Source organism: Narcine bancroftii, chromosome 2, assembly GCF_036971445.1.
Source record: "Narcine bancroftii isolate sNarBan1 chromosome 2, sNarBan1.hap1, whole genome shotgun sequence".
Classification (NCBI taxonomy): domain Eukaryota; kingdom Metazoa; phylum Chordata; class Chondrichthyes; order Torpediniformes; family Narcinidae; genus Narcine; species Narcine bancroftii.
The window spans coordinates 313,914,587-313,930,194 of record NC_091470.1 but is presented as its reverse complement, the minus strand read 5'-3'; the positions used below and the strand labels follow the sequence as shown (position 1 = coordinate 313,930,194).

Genomic DNA, 15,608 nt, shown 5'->3' with positions numbered 1-15,608 from the left:
TAATAAAGAACATCCTGACATATGCATCTTTGCTGTCAAGGGGTTCCAGGGCTTTGTGTACAGCCAGTGAGGTGGCACCCACCGCAGACCTGTTGCTACGATAGGCAAATTAGAACAGATCCATGTTGTCGCTCAGACAGGAGCTGATAAACTTCAACACCAGCCTTTCAAACCACTCCATTACTGTTATTGTGAGCGCCATTGGTCAATAGTCATTTAGGTTACCTCGCTCTTCTTGGGCACTGGCAAAATGGATGCCTTGTTGAAACAGGTGGGTAATACACCTTGTCAGAATCCTTGTTGAATACATTGGCAAGTTGGTCAGTGCAAGTTTTTAAATACTTGGGTGGGTATTTACCTCAGATTCATTCTCCTGAAGGCAGGCATTGAGTTCTTCTAGGAGTGAAGCTTTGCTGTCTCTTACTTCACCGGATTTGGTTTTGTCGTAAGTTAATGTAATTTAGGCCCCACCACAGCTATCAGGTATCCTTCAATTTTTCCATTTTCCTCCAGAAACTGCACTTAGCCCAGGATATTGCTTTCCATAGGTCATACTTGCTCTTTCTGCAGTTATCTGGGTCTCCAGACTTAAATGTCTATGATCTGGCTCTCAGCAGGTTCTGAATTTCATTGTTCATCCAAGGCTTCTGGTTGGGCTAAACCCTGATACACGCGTCCACAGCTATGTTGATCAAGTCTGTGACTGTCCTGATGTAATTATTCAGATCCTCAGGTGAGTCCTTCAACACCTCCAAGTCTGCTGGCTTGAAGAAGTCATGTAACCATTCTTCAGCCTCCCGTGACCACCTTCTAGCTGTCATGATCTCTGGAGACTCTTTTTTTAGGTTCTGTCTAGATGAAGGCAGAAGGAGCACAGCCAGGTGATCCAACATGCCAAAATGTGGTTTGGGGAAAGAACAGTAGACCTTCCTTATCATGGTGGAGCAGTGATTGAGTGTGCTGGGTTCAAGTTGCATGCTGGTGATAGTTGAGCAGGGTTTTCTTGAGACAGGCCTGGTTAAAGTCACTGACTAAGATTTGCAGTGCATCAGGGTGGTCAGTCTCTTGTTTACTGACTGTATCATGCAGCTCTGCAAGTGCTTATTTGTAATCAGCATCAGGAGGGATATAAACTACAGTGAGAATCACTGATGAGAACTCTTGGAGAAATAGAAGCATTAAAAAGCACAAGGTTCCATTAATTTTAAGACAATTATAGAATATTAAATGTTTTTGGTTGTATAATATGCAAGATTTACTAAAAATCATTTGGCCAAAAGAAATCCCATTAAGTCAAAGTTTTTTGGAGGAGGATAATGATGTCAACTTTAGTGGCAGATTATATGACAGAGAATCCTCATCTGTTAGCTTTCAATTTCCTCTTGCACGTTTCAGTAAGACAGAAAATTTAAAAACTGCCCATGTTGCCATTCTGTTCAACACCTACATCTAAACAAGCAGAATGAATAGTGTTTGGAGAAAGAGTTTCCAATACACCAAATGCAACAAGACCAATGAAAGGTTCCACTGTTGTCAATGAATTGCTGAATGAAATACACATCAACAAAGCGCTAACAATGCACTTTCTTTTTTTAAATTTTTTTATTTTTCACACTATGAACCATACTGACCAAAATACACACAAACATTTCCCTCTTAAATATACAGTGTCATTTTCTCCCCTTTATCCCCCCTCCCTTCCTTCCCTCCTTCCCACCCCCCTCCCCACCCACTAAACGTTCAACATATACGATACATTAAACCCATTAAACAATGTCATCACACAATGAAAATAAACAAGAAAATTGTGTCATCTGCTTTTATACACTGGGTCAGTTCATTTCTTCTTCTTCTCATTCTGTCATTTTAGGTGGTGGAAGTCCGCAGTAGGACTTCTCTGTTGTGTTCCATGTATGGTTCCCAAATTTGATTGAAAACTGTGATATTATTTCTTAAATTATATGTTATTTTTTTCCAATGGAATACATTTATTCATTTCTGTGTACCATTGCTGTATTCTCAGGCTATCTTCTAATTTCCAGGTTGACATAATACATTTTTTTGCTACAGCTAAGGCTACCATAATAAATCTTTTTTGTGCTCCAACCAAATCGAGGCCAAGTTCTTTACTTCTTATATTACTTAGAAGAAAGATCTCTGGATTTTTTGGTATGTTGCTTTTTGTGATTTTATTTAATATGCATCCCAAGACTTTTCCACTTTCTCACAAGCCCAAATTACATGTACTGTTGTTTCCATTTCCTTCTTACAGCAGAAACATCTATCTGATACTGTTGGGTCCCATTTATTTAACTTTTGGGGCGTGGTGTATAGCCTGTGTAACCAATTATATTGCATCATGCGTAACCTCGTGTTTATTGTATTTCTCATAGTTCCGGAGCATAGCTTTTCCCATGTTTCATTCTTATCTTTATGTTTAGATCTTGTTCCCACTTTTGTTTGGGTTTACAGCTTATTTCATCGTTCTCTTTCTCTTGCAGTTTGATGTATATGTTTGTTATAAATCTTTTAATTATCATTGTGTCTGTAATCACATATTCAAAACTGCTTCCTTCTGGTAACCTCAGCCAGCTTCCCAATTTGTCCTTCAAGTAGTTTTTCAGTTGGTGGTATGCAAACATTGTACCATGAGTTATACCATATTTGTACTTCATTTGTTCAAAAGATAATAATTTATTTCCCGAAAAACAATTTTCTATTCTTTTGATCCCTTTTCTCTCCCATTCTCTAAAGGAAAGGTTGTCTATTGTGAAAGGGATTAGTTGATTTTGCGTCAATATTAATTTTGGTAGTTGATAACTTGTTTTTTTTTCCTTTCTACGTGAATCTTCTTCCAAATGTTGAGCAGATGGTGCAATACTGGTGAATTCCTATGTTGCACCAGCTTTTCATCCCACTTATATAGTACATGTTCAGGTATCTTCTCCCCTATTTTATCTAGCTCTAATCTGGTCCAATCTGGTTTTTCCATTGTTTGATAAAAATCTGACAGGTATCTTAATTGTGCTGCTCTATAATAATTCTTAAAATTTGGTAGCTACCGAACAATAAAATGCCGGGAGAGGACGGACTCCCAATATAATTCTATAGAACATTTAAAGACCTATTAATTCCTCCTCTCCTGGAAGGAATGAACCCGATTGAAGAAACACAAAACATACCAGATTCATGCAAAACAGCAATAATTACAGTAATACCAAAGACGGGGAAAGATCCACTAACACCAGCATCAATCATATAGACCAATATCTCTATTCAACACAGATTATAAGATAATAGCTAAACTATTAGCAAATAGATTGGCCGACTGTGTACCAAAAATAGTAAAACTAGATCAAACTGGATTTATTAAGAAAAGACGAACAACGGACAATATCTGTAAGTTCATTAACTTAATCCATGCAGTACAAGGAAACAAGACGCCAACAATGGCGGTTGCCTTAGACACAAAAATCCTTTGACAGAGTAGAATGGAATTATTTATTCAAAGTACTACGGAGGTTCAACATACCAGTGAAATATATTAATTGGATTAAAGCATTATATAAGGGACCATTGGCGAAGGTTACAGTAAATGAATATATATCAAACCAATTTAAATTAAGCAGGTCAACTAGGCAGGGATGTCCTCTATCTCCCTCACTGTTCGCATTAGCTATAGAACCCTTGGCAGAACTGATAAGAACAGAAAATAAAATAAGAGGGATAAAAATAAAAGAGAAGGAATATAAAATCAGTCTATTTGCAGATGACATCATAGTATACTTAACAGAACCAGAATTATCAATAAAAGAATTACATAAGAAATTGAAGGAATATGGAGAAGTATTGGGGTACAAGATCAACGCAAATAAAAGTGAAGCGATGCCAATGAATAATGCAGATTTCACAAAGTTTAAGAAAGAATCACCATTTAAATGGAAAACACAAGCAATCCGATACCTAGGTATTCAATGAGATAATAATCTAGGCCATCTATACAAATTAAATTATCAGTCATTAATGAAGAAATTACAAGATGACTTAGAACATTGGAAAGATTTACCACTAATACTGATAGGAAGGGTAAATTGCATTAAAATGAATATCTTCCCAAGAATACAATACCTATTTCAATCATTATCAATTCACCTAACAGAGAAATTCTTCAAGGAGCTAAAGAAACTAATAAGGAAATTCTTATGGAAAGGGGGGAAACTGAGGATAACGCTAGATAAATTAACAGAATGGTACAAATAACGATACACTTTCAGTGTGATTCCAAAGAGCAAGTGGCTGAGAACACTCTTCGAGTAATGCAGTGTGCTGCAATTAAAAACAGGACTGTGGCTAATGTGGGGACTTAAACCCATTGAGAATTATTGGAAGTTATTGAAGTCTGCAGGGAATTGTACATAACTTCAGCTGAAATTTAACTTTACAAATGTAAATAAGATGTTTCACCAGGACTTGGTCACTGGTTCGAGCACTAGAGAATGTTATAGAATAGAGGGACATAGGTACACAGATCCATAGTGCAATGAAAATACCAACTCGGGTCAAAAGGTTGAGAAAGTGTTTGGCATGCTTAACTTCATTGGACAGGGTAAATACCACAAAAATTGGGGCATCTTGATACAGTTGCACATGGCATTGGTTAGAGCGCACTGGATACTGTGTGTACAGTTCTGGTCACCCAACTCTAGGAAGGACATACACAAGATAGAAGAGGTGCAGAAGGAATTCACCAGAATGTTGCCAGTATTGGAGGGATTTCAGGTTGGATAGGCTGGGTCTTCATTCCTAGCAGCTTAGAAGACTGGAGGTGTGAAGGGGGAGGGTTAACTTTATAGATTACCTCATCAATTGAGCCTCTTGTTGACAAGTGAAGATGGAAGTAAAAAAAATCTTCAGACACTGGTAACGAGTGCAGTACACAGAAGTTCTGTACCTGCTCCCATCCCGTCTCTTCCTTCTTCTATCAAATTGTATTCTTAATCCTCTGCTCTCTCCCACCATCATTTCTCAGTTCCCTTCTCTTTGACCCTTCCACCTATATCCACCTTTACCTGCTACCTGTATTCCTCACTCTTCTCCGCCTGCCCCACATCTTTTTAACCACATAACCACATTACAGATTATGGCATGGAAACAGGCCATCTCGGCCCTCCAAGTTCACGCCGGTTCACTCAAACAACTCCACTAGATCCCCCCGCCTATTCTCCACCCGTAACCCTCCAACCCCCCTCTTATCCATGTATATATCCAGCCTCCTCTTAAATGAAAGAATTGACTCTGCCTCAACTATTTCCTCCGGAAGATTATTCCATTCAGCCACCACTCTCTGAGTGAAGAAGCAAACTCCAATATTTAACCTAAAATTTTGCCCCCTTACCCTCAACTTGTGTCCTCTTGTTTCAACCTCCCCTGCACTCAGGGGGAAGAGTCTATTTGCATCTAGTCTACCTATCCCCTTCATAATTTTTCACACCTCTATCAAATACCCTCTCAACCGTCAGCGTTCCAATGAATAAAGTTCTAACCTCTTCAATCTTTCTATGTACTCTAGGTATTTTAAGCCAGTCAACATCCTTGTAAATATTCTCTGCACCCTCTCCACCTTATCTATATCCTTCCTATAATTTGGAGACCAGAACTGAACACAATACTCCAAACCTGGTCTCATCAATGCCTTAAACAGTCGCAGCATCACTTCCCAGCTCCTATACTCTATGCTATGATTTATGAAGGCTAACATACCAAATGCCTTCTTAACCACCCAGTCAACATGGGAATCCACCTTCAAGGAACCTGCACCATAACTCCACAAGATCTCTTTGTTCTTGTGCATTCCCCAATGTCCTCCTCTTTACTACATATGTCCTATTTTGATTATTTTTTCCAACATGAAGCACCTCACACTTCTCTACATTAAATTCCATCTGCCATCTTTCAGCCCAATTTTCCATATAAACCCAATCCCTCTGTAATGCCTGAAAACCATCCTCAATATCCTCATATCGTCCTCGTATCGTTTGCGTATTTACTTACCCAGTTAACCACCCCATCATCCAAATCATTAATATAAATTATGAACAACAGGTGACCTAACACCAATCCTTGAGGCTCGCCACTCGTCACAGGCTTCCATCCTGACAGACAGTCATCCACCATGATCCTCTGCTGTCTCTCCTCCAGCCACCTCTGAACCCATCTTACTATTTCTCTATTAATCCCTAGTGACTGAACCTTCCTTACTAACCTTTCATGTGGAACATTATCAAAAACTTTGCTAAAATCCAGATAGACTACATCAACTGCCCTACCTTCATCCACCTTTCTTGTTACTTCTTCAAAATACTCAACAAGGTTCGTCAAACATGACTTCCCATTCACAAATCCATGCTGGCGTTCCTGATCAATCCCTGCTTATCTAAATATTTATACACACCATCTCTAAGAATACCCTCCATAACTTTCCCTACCACCGAAGTCAAGCTTACAAGCCTATAATTACTTGGCTGACACCTCGTGCCTTTTTTAAACAACTGAACTACATTAGCAACCCTCCCGTCCTATGGCACCACATCCTCCTTCAGTGATCGTTGAAAAATCACTGACAGTGCCTCCACTATTTGCTCCCTGACCTCCCTTAACGTCCTGGGGAAAATCCCATCAAGACTAAGAGACTTATCCACTTTTACTGTCCCTAGCAACTCCAAAACCCTGTGTTTACTAATCCCTATCTTTTCCATAACTAAGCCATTTGCCTCACTTATCTCACATAATCCAATGACCTTTTCCTTCATGAATACAGATGAGAAAAAAAAATCATTTAATATCTCTCTCATCTGATACAGTTCCTTGCACAGTTCACCACTCTCATTTTCCCGCGGTCCTATTCTATCCTTAACCCTCTTTTTACTATTCACATATCTGTAAAAACCCTTAGGATTCACTTTTACCTTATCAGCTATTAACACCTCATACCTTCTTTTTGCCTTTCTAATTTCCTTCTTAAAGTTTTTTCTGCAATCATACATCTTATCCATTTTTTGCTTCTTAAATTTAGCAAATGCCCCCCTCTTATCCTGAACCAACTTCCTAATTTTTCCAGAAAACCACGGTTCCCTTGAACCTTTGGCCTTGACTTTCGATCTGACTGGCACGTAAAGATCCTGTACTCTCAATATCTCTTCTTTTATTCACCAATCTACCTGATTTTCTGCATTCCTGAAGATGGGCTCATGCCAGAAACATTTTTGCCCATACCTTGAAGGGCTCAGACCCAAAATATCGGTTGTATATCATGACCTCCTATGGATGCTCCGAGATCTGCTGAGTTCCTCCAGCATTTCTGTGTTTTTACTAACATCAGCACACCTGCAGACTTTCGTGTTTCATTCCAGAAACATTAGCTGCCTTTTACTTCCTGTGGATGCTGGGTAACCTGCTGAATTTCTCTGGGGATGGTGGTGGAAGCTGAAGCATTGGAGCATTTAAGAGAGTCTTAGACGGACACATAGATGAAAGAAAAATAGAGGGTTATGGGTAGGTTTAGTATTTTTTTTAGGAAGGGGTCTATGGGTCGGCACAACATCAAGGGCCGGAGGGCCTGTACGGTGCTGTTCTATGTTTTGTACTTGTGCGTGTACCACTGTGACCCATTCTGCCCTGGTATCTCAATCTGACTGTTTACTGTGGAAGTAATCAGCTCAAATAATTCATAATTGACACAAGAAAGAGCACCTTTGATCAGGTAATATTTCAGCAGAGGTCAGATACTGAATTACAGAAGATAGAGCTGTACATACCATCAGTAGTGCAGGATCCTTCTGGAACATTTTTCTGCATATAGGAAAGAGGTGGGCTGTTTGATTCAGACATTTCCTCCTCTTCTTCCTCCTCCTCCTCATTATCCATTCCATTGCCAACTTGCAGGGCTGGGAATCCAGAAGAGCTACTCTGTGTGTAACGGTGGACTTCAATTTCTTTATCAAGTTCCTCTATCTTCGGTTTGACATCTGTTACAAGGACAAGCTTCAGGTATTATTTCATGACAGTTCACCTTTGCATTGTTGATACCCCAGAAGGTCACGGACATAAGGTCGGATAAAAACATAAATCCTCCCAACAGTTATGGAGAGGTTGGGTGTTCAGCTCCTCAGAAACAAGAAAACGTGCTGGTTCCTGTTGAATTTCATGGCAGTGAAAAAACACAGAAATGCTGGAGGAACTCAGTGGGTCTCACCGCATCCATTATTCCCCCTTTTTCTTTAGTCTTTAACGAAGATGCATGCCTGCTTTTTGCTGATATCTTGGTTCAGGCCCGAAGCATCAGTAATATAACCTTGTTTCCTATAGATGCTGCAAGACCCGCTGAGTTCCTCCAGCATTTTGTGTCTGCAGACTTTGGTGCTTCATCCCAATTTCAGGGCCATGGTTTATTTAATTTTTGTTGATTCTTCCCATGCTGGCAACCAGCCGAATCCAGACGCTGGCAGGCTGTCAACTACAACTGGCAAAGCCTGCACTGGAAGGGAACAGGCACTGAAGGAGAGACGTGGATGTGTCAAAGCTTACACTGGTCTTTAAGATAGGAAGATATAGATGATGGGACAGTGGAAACTCATATCAGATCAGACATATGGGAAGTGGGAGTCATGTTCCAGCTTTTCATGGCCTGTAATGATGCTCTAAAGCTAAATTTTGTCTTTTTCACCTTCCATTTGCAATGATTCCAAAGCAAACAAGACCCACAGCAATGAAATGAAGCTTGTTTAAAAAGTAGAAGCACAGCCACATTAACATTTCAATTGAGAGCCATTCTGTCATAAAGTGACTCGTCATTCATCCATATAAATGTAAAGGTTGTATTATTAAATGTAACATACATGAAATTCTTTAACTTGTGTCTACCGTAAGGCTGACAGAGGATAACCACTTTGTCCAGCGCCCCTCACAGAAACCTGGGTTCCTTGGCAGTCTCCGCTCCAAGTACCGACCAGGCCTGACCCTGCTTAGCTTCCAAGACCAGATGTCTTCAGGCTATTAGGCTTCTATTCAGGCTATTAGGCTTAAACCATTTGCCTTCAAAGAAGATTTAAGTTGGGTTTTACAAAATTGAAATTTTGACACCTTCAGACCATTGCTGGAGACCTGGTAGGTTTTCGTTCACCCCATCATTCATAATTAAAATCTGCTCTGATATCTAAGAACGCAAAGGTTTGTAGCCTCATATATGGAATAGAATTTTGGACAAAGAAAGTTCACTTACAGTGAATATATTTGATGTTGCTGCACATTTCCAGCAACCTTCATGCTATTTTATGTGGAGAAGACATGTTTCTGGTGGTCAAAGTAGTTTATCATTATTTTTGTCATTTTTTCTGCAAGAATTTAATCACTTAGTACCAAACATTGTGGAAAAACTCTGAATTGAGTGATAGATTAATAACAATAAACTAGATTTGAAGATTTAGATATGGAAGTAATAATATCCAATATATATTTTATCCTAGACCTTAGAAGATCAAAAAACTCTGAATGCTACTGGTAACATCATTAAGAAAATAAGAAAAGCAACTTCCTTGGAAGAAATCCTAAATAGATTAGATTCTAGTTAAGATGTCCATCTTCTTAGATGTGAATGGAAATATAGGGTGTACCTCTCTTATCAGGCACTCTGTATCTGAATTTGAATCTGCTGCCGTTACTACAAACTCCTTACAGACAACACGGGACTTGAACCTCAGTCCTGATCGCCGATGAAGTTAAGATGATCCACTAACCGTGCCTCCCCACAGTATTATTTCCTATTTTACATAGGGGGTTCCCTTAGGGGGTCAATGTCTCCCCATAGTATTATTTCCTATTTTACATAGGGGGTTCCCTTAGAGGGTCAATGCCTCCCCACAGTATTATTTCCTATTTTACATAGGGGGTTCCCTTAGTGGGTCAATGTCTCCCCACAGTATTATTTCCTATTTAACATAGGGGGTTCCCTTAGGGGTCAATTTCTGTTTTTAGCATTTTCTGTAGTCTGACAATGGCCAGGTCCCAATGTCGCCAGATTAATAAGATACAACTGGGATTTCAGCTCATCTAGAAGACCAGAACAAAATTGCCAAAAAGAAACTACATATCAAGGAAGGCTCCAAGGAGAAAATTATAAAAGTTACAGATGCACAAGCATCAAGCCAAGGAAACCAAAAGTTGGTAATGATGGGTCATGCAGAGTAAGGATGCAAAGAATATAGAATGGAGTTATAAGAAATTGTGTAGTTTGGTTAAGTTCAAAGGAGGAGTAGTCATCAACATATTTTTCAAATGTTTACCAGGAGAAGACTAGGGGTAAATAGAGGTTAAGAAAAACAGGATAATAGGTAAGGATCAAAGGTTTAAATGAGTGCACATTTAGATGGAAGAGCACTGTCATTGTAAAGTCCAGAAATACAACACATTTTCACCAGCAAATAGTCTTGAGAAATTGAGATGGGTAGATGACATCTTGCAAAAAAGATCACCTTTGCAATGGTGGATATGCAAAATTCTGTTCAGAATAAGCTATGATACCATCATCCATTAACTGACCTTAACATTCCAAGAAAACTGAAAGGATTCAAAAACAGCCCTAAAATATACCTTGATGTTTCTGAGGCAACATCTTTTTAGGGAACAATTTTAAATCCATGGGAAAACACCCTACTTCAAGCAATGTACAAAATCAACTGGCTATCACAAGGAAAGCATGTTTTATTCACAGTGGCAAGTACTTCAGAAATTTATATGCATCACTTTATTAGATGCAATATTGCTTTGTGACTACTGACACGAGTGGCATGCTGATGCAGCACTGGTGGTCCTGCACAGCTGCAGAGATCAGGGTTCAGTCCTAACCAGAGTTGTTATCTGTGATTGGTTCTCTCTCAAATTCTCCATTGGAATAGCTGATACCATTGCCTTCTGGTCACAATGCTTTCCTAGGCAATCCATCCCAAGTATGAATCATCCATTATGTAAAATTCCCATTCGTATTCTCTGTCCTTTGTTTCGCTCCAAGATTGCTTGAAATTTTCTCAGGCTTTGGTAAACAATTTCTGACAGTTATGAGTTCCCATTCAGTTTTTCATCTCTAAAGATTATTTCTCCATGAAGTTCAAATGAATGAAACACTGTGTTTTACCCCATAAAGCTTAATATGCTGAGCAGAGTTGTAGACCAGATGGAACTTACTCAAATCCCATGGAAGCTAAATATCACAATCGACTTCAACTGTGGATTTTAAGATCCTATCTGTCGTGACTCCATCGAGCTTCTACCAATAAGCCCAAACCTTTATTTCTCTGTGATGAATGTCCAGGCTTTGATTCATCTTAACATTGTTCCATTTAAAGTTTCTCTGTCAGATTTGTCGACATTTCCATTTTAATTAAATTTTCCAAACTAAAATACACATTTCTTAATGGATCCAATTGAGCACAATCCCACCTGCACGATTCCTGCAGCAACATTCCTCACTCCCAGTGAATTGAGCCATCCATGAGTGATGTCTGAACCTCAGGAGGCAAGGGCTCACTACTGTAATTGACCATTGAAATGCTCTAATTGACCATACGGCTGCTTGTGAATGTCTCCAATTTGCAGAAAGATTTATAAAAATTATTCATAAAATTACATTTAAAGCAAATCTTCAAATTCATTAAAAACTATGTAAGTTAAAGAAAACAAAACTAAAAAAATTCAAACCTGCCTGGCAAATTACCTGAGTAGTTGGTGCAATGGTATGCAATCTCCGGTTAATTTCTGAATTCTTTGCTGCAATGAAGAAATAACTTGTGCTACAAACAGTGGCTCACTGATCGCTCACTCAAGGTCTGACCAAAAAATTTCCAATTAATGGAACAAGAAAGTCTGCAGAGATGTCTGAGCCACTGCATGCTCAGGCCTTGGACTGTGGACGGCATTGCCAAGCTAGATTACATTATGGCCCAGTGGGTGGGGGGAAGAAGCTGAATAATGCTGAACATTCACCTGATTGTGATGCATAGCCTGTGCCAGTTTGACCCAATGCAAGTGGAATACATCATCCGCTCCCATATCAATATGATTGCAACTTCCAGCCAACAGTAACTCTACTGTCTGTTGCCTTTGTGCATATTCCTGGGATCCAATTTTGTCATTGCCTCAAAGAAGCTTTGCTGTGCTGAACCAAAACATGAACATTTGAAAGCAGAGATGCTCATTGCACAATAACTTCAGAAGAAAGTGGAACACAAAAGTCTACAGATGCAGCGATTGCAGTAAAAACACTGAAATGCTGGAGGAACTCAGCAGATCTCGCAGCATCCACAGGTGATAAAGAGATATTATCAATCTTTTGGGCCTGAGCCCTTCTTTTTACAGCCGATGGGCTTGGAGCTAGTCAAGGTAACTCTGGGAATCAGTGGGTTTGTAGCAAATGCCAGAATATAGGTTATCTCCCGAGATGGAGACCAAGAGATTTTGAAAAGGGAAAGAAGAATCAGAATCGTCCAAGTCAGGGGTGGTCAACCTTATAATTTTTAAGTTAGACATACAGCACAGTAACAGCCCATTTCAGCCCACAAGTCCGATCCACCCAAATAACCTACACCCCCGGTACACCCCTACCAAGTGAATTTCAAAGCACGGTGGAGGTTAGTAGGAAAGTTAATAAAAATGATGAGTTCTGCACAGGAGCAGGAATCAGCCCCACTGAAGACGTCTGTGTAATGGAGGAAGAGTTAGGAGGTGCAGGAGTAGGTTCGAAACAAAGAATGTTCCATGTAGCCAGCAAAATGCCAGGCATAACTGGGACCCATGCAAGTGCCCATGGCTACATTTTGATATGAAGAAAAAGGAAAAGTGTCAAAGGAAAAGTGATTAAGCAGGCATATGGTGTGCTGGCCTTCATTAGTTGGGAGATTATTTCAAGAGCTATGAGGTAATGTTGCAACTCCATTAAACTCTGGTTGGACCATATTTGGAGTATTGTATTCAGTTCTTGTCATGTCATTACAGGAAGGATATAAATGTTTAGAGAGAAGGTGCAGAGGAGATTTACCAGGATGCTGTCTAGATTGGAGAGCATGTCATATGAAACAAGGTTGACAAAGCAAGGATTTTTCTCTTTGGAATGATGAAGGATGAGAGGTAACTTCATCGAGGTATATAAGATTAGGAGGGGCTTAGAAAGGGTGGACAGCCAGCACCTTTTTTCTGTAGCAACAATAGAAAATACAGGAGGACAACTGTTTAGGTTTAAGAGAGGTATCAGAGGTAAGTTTTTTTTTATAAAACACAGAGTGGTGGATGCCTGGAAAGCATTGCAAGAAGTGGTGGTGGAGGCTAATACAATTGAGACATTCAAAAGACTCTTAGATAGGCACATGAATGGAAGAAGAATTGGAAGGGCAGGTGGGGAAGTTATGGACACTGAGGTAATTGTTAAGATTGATCGTTGGGTAGGTTTACATAGGTTAGCACAACATTATGGGCTGCAGTGATCTATGTTCAGTATTGAATAGGTACAGAGGCAGTGGAAGCAGAGCTCAAAGTCATGGTGTGCCCAGACATAAAGATGCACATTAAAGGCACAAAATTGAGGCCTCTGCTCTGGACAGACCACTCAGCATTGGAGAGAGAGGTTGGCAGAAATTGGAGTCAAAGCCATGCATGAGATCAGAAATATGGAAGGAAGGTAATGAGTTACTCTGCCTTCACCGCATCTGCTCTTAATCACCTCCCTCGATTCACACCGCATAGAGATAGTGTGGAAGGTGAGGACAAGAGAAATCCTAACAATCTCCCAATTCAGCACATCATCCTCCATCATTTTCATCAGCTGCAACTTGATCCCACTACTGAACACATCTGTGCCACCCTTTCTGCCTCCTGCAGGGATCACTTGCTCCATGACACCCTTGTCTGCTTAGTCCATGACTCTCTGGTCTGCTCATCCTTCCTCATCCACCTCCATGACCCCTGCTACTTTGCCCTGTACCACAGGAATTGCCACACTTGTCATACACCACCTTCACATACATGGTTTGGAAAAGTTCTTCCACAAAAGTCCTCTCACATGCAGCCCACCTCATCTCATCTACTGCATGCATCACTCCTGTTGTAAACTCCTCTACATCATTAAGACCAACCACAGACTTGGAGACCATTTTGCAGACCATTTACACTCTGTCTGCAATGGCTATTGTGAGCTCCCAATTCTGAGGTATTTCAACTTCCTTTCCAATTCCCACACTGAGCAGTTTGACCCAGGCCTTCCCCACAGTCAGAATGAGGCCCAAGGTAAACTAAAGGAACAACACCTAATGTTCCACTTGGGCTGCCTGCAGCCCAATGTATGAACATGGAATTTCTCATTTCAGGTAATGGGTCACCTCTCTCATTTCTGTACCCATTCTGCTCTTCCATTACCTTTTTGTCTTCTTTCCCACCAAGCAGTCCACCCATTCTCATCCTTCCCCTCCTCTGAATGCCACCCTTTTCTCCTTCTCTACATATCAGATGATCACATCTACTGCCAGCCATTGTCTTCTGATCACCCATTCCACCCTGTGTAACCCATCTTCCTCCACCTGACTCTTGCTCTCCCTTCATCTAGGTTCTGCCAGTCCGTTGCCTCTGTCGATCATGTTGCACATCGACCTGCTTCACTAATCCCACATGGGGACCCTGTCCCATCCTAACCTCTTTACACTGGCTTCTGTACTATATTTAATGAATCTCAATAAAGGATGTTAGCTGAAAATGTCAACCAATATTCCACCCCCGATGCTGCTGGACCCACCGAGTTCCTCCAGCAGATTGTGTTTAACTACCAGGTACATCCTGGTGCTGGAAGACATCTCCAATGTTACCTACATAAAATGTTCCAATTCCGGTAGAAAGGTAAGAAAATTAATTTCAGTCCCTGCAGATGCTAGTATCCCTGGTAAAAAGGCCCTAATTTCAACAGGCCAGGTCACACTGCTTGCCAGACAGACACTGGACTCCCAAAATAGATAGCCCATACCAAACTATGTCAGGGGAAGATGATATTAATGTAAGAGGGAAAGATTGAAGGATGTTCAAAATCTCCCTGGAAAAAAAACTCAGGAATCTATGGCCAATGGCCACTCCAGGTGGAGAAGGACATTTGCAATGACACTGAGAAACACGAATCCACTGTTACGAGCCGAGAGGACCATTAAACCCAGCAAAAAGTTGCTTTTAATTATCTTTAAACATTAAAACAGAATCAAACTTTAACTTATCTATTATTAATTTAACCCCCTTCTAATTCTAAGTGCATGTGTATGTAATGTGTGTGTAAGTTCAGAAAAGTTCTTTGATTCACAGTCCAATCTCACTTCTCATTCCTCCAAGTTAACTGGTTGCAGGCAATTTTTATACTGTGTACAGAATTTAATATGTTTAAAGTTCAACAGGCTTTGGTGCTCCAAAGGTAAATAGTTACCTCTCAGGAAGGTACTTGTTGGTTTTCAAAGAGACATATGTTGTTCCAGGACATCCAGATCTGATGTACTTCCATCAGTCACCTCAGTGTCTTGCTGATTAAACTTGCCCCA

At 40.2% G+C, this 15,608-nt stretch overlaps 1 protein-coding gene across 11 annotated transcripts in view; it reads right to left on the bottom strand.

Moving 5' to 3' along the window:
* The window catches only part of greb1l (GREB1 like retinoic acid receptor coactivator), a 295,802-nt gene that overhangs the window by 141,829 nt on the left and 138,365 nt on the right, over nt 1-15,608 (bottom strand). For 10 of the 11 annotated variants that reach the window (XM_069921708.1, XM_069921709.1, XM_069921699.1 and 7 more), the window contains one exon: nt 7,815-8,024. The exons of the other annotated variant lie outside the window; for it this stretch is intronic. In XM_069921708.1, coding sequence (XP_069777809.1) covers nt 7,815-8,024 — 210 coding nt within the window. The remainder of the gene's footprint in view (nt 1-7,814; nt 8,025-15,608) is intronic. 11 annotated transcript variants of the gene reach the window in all.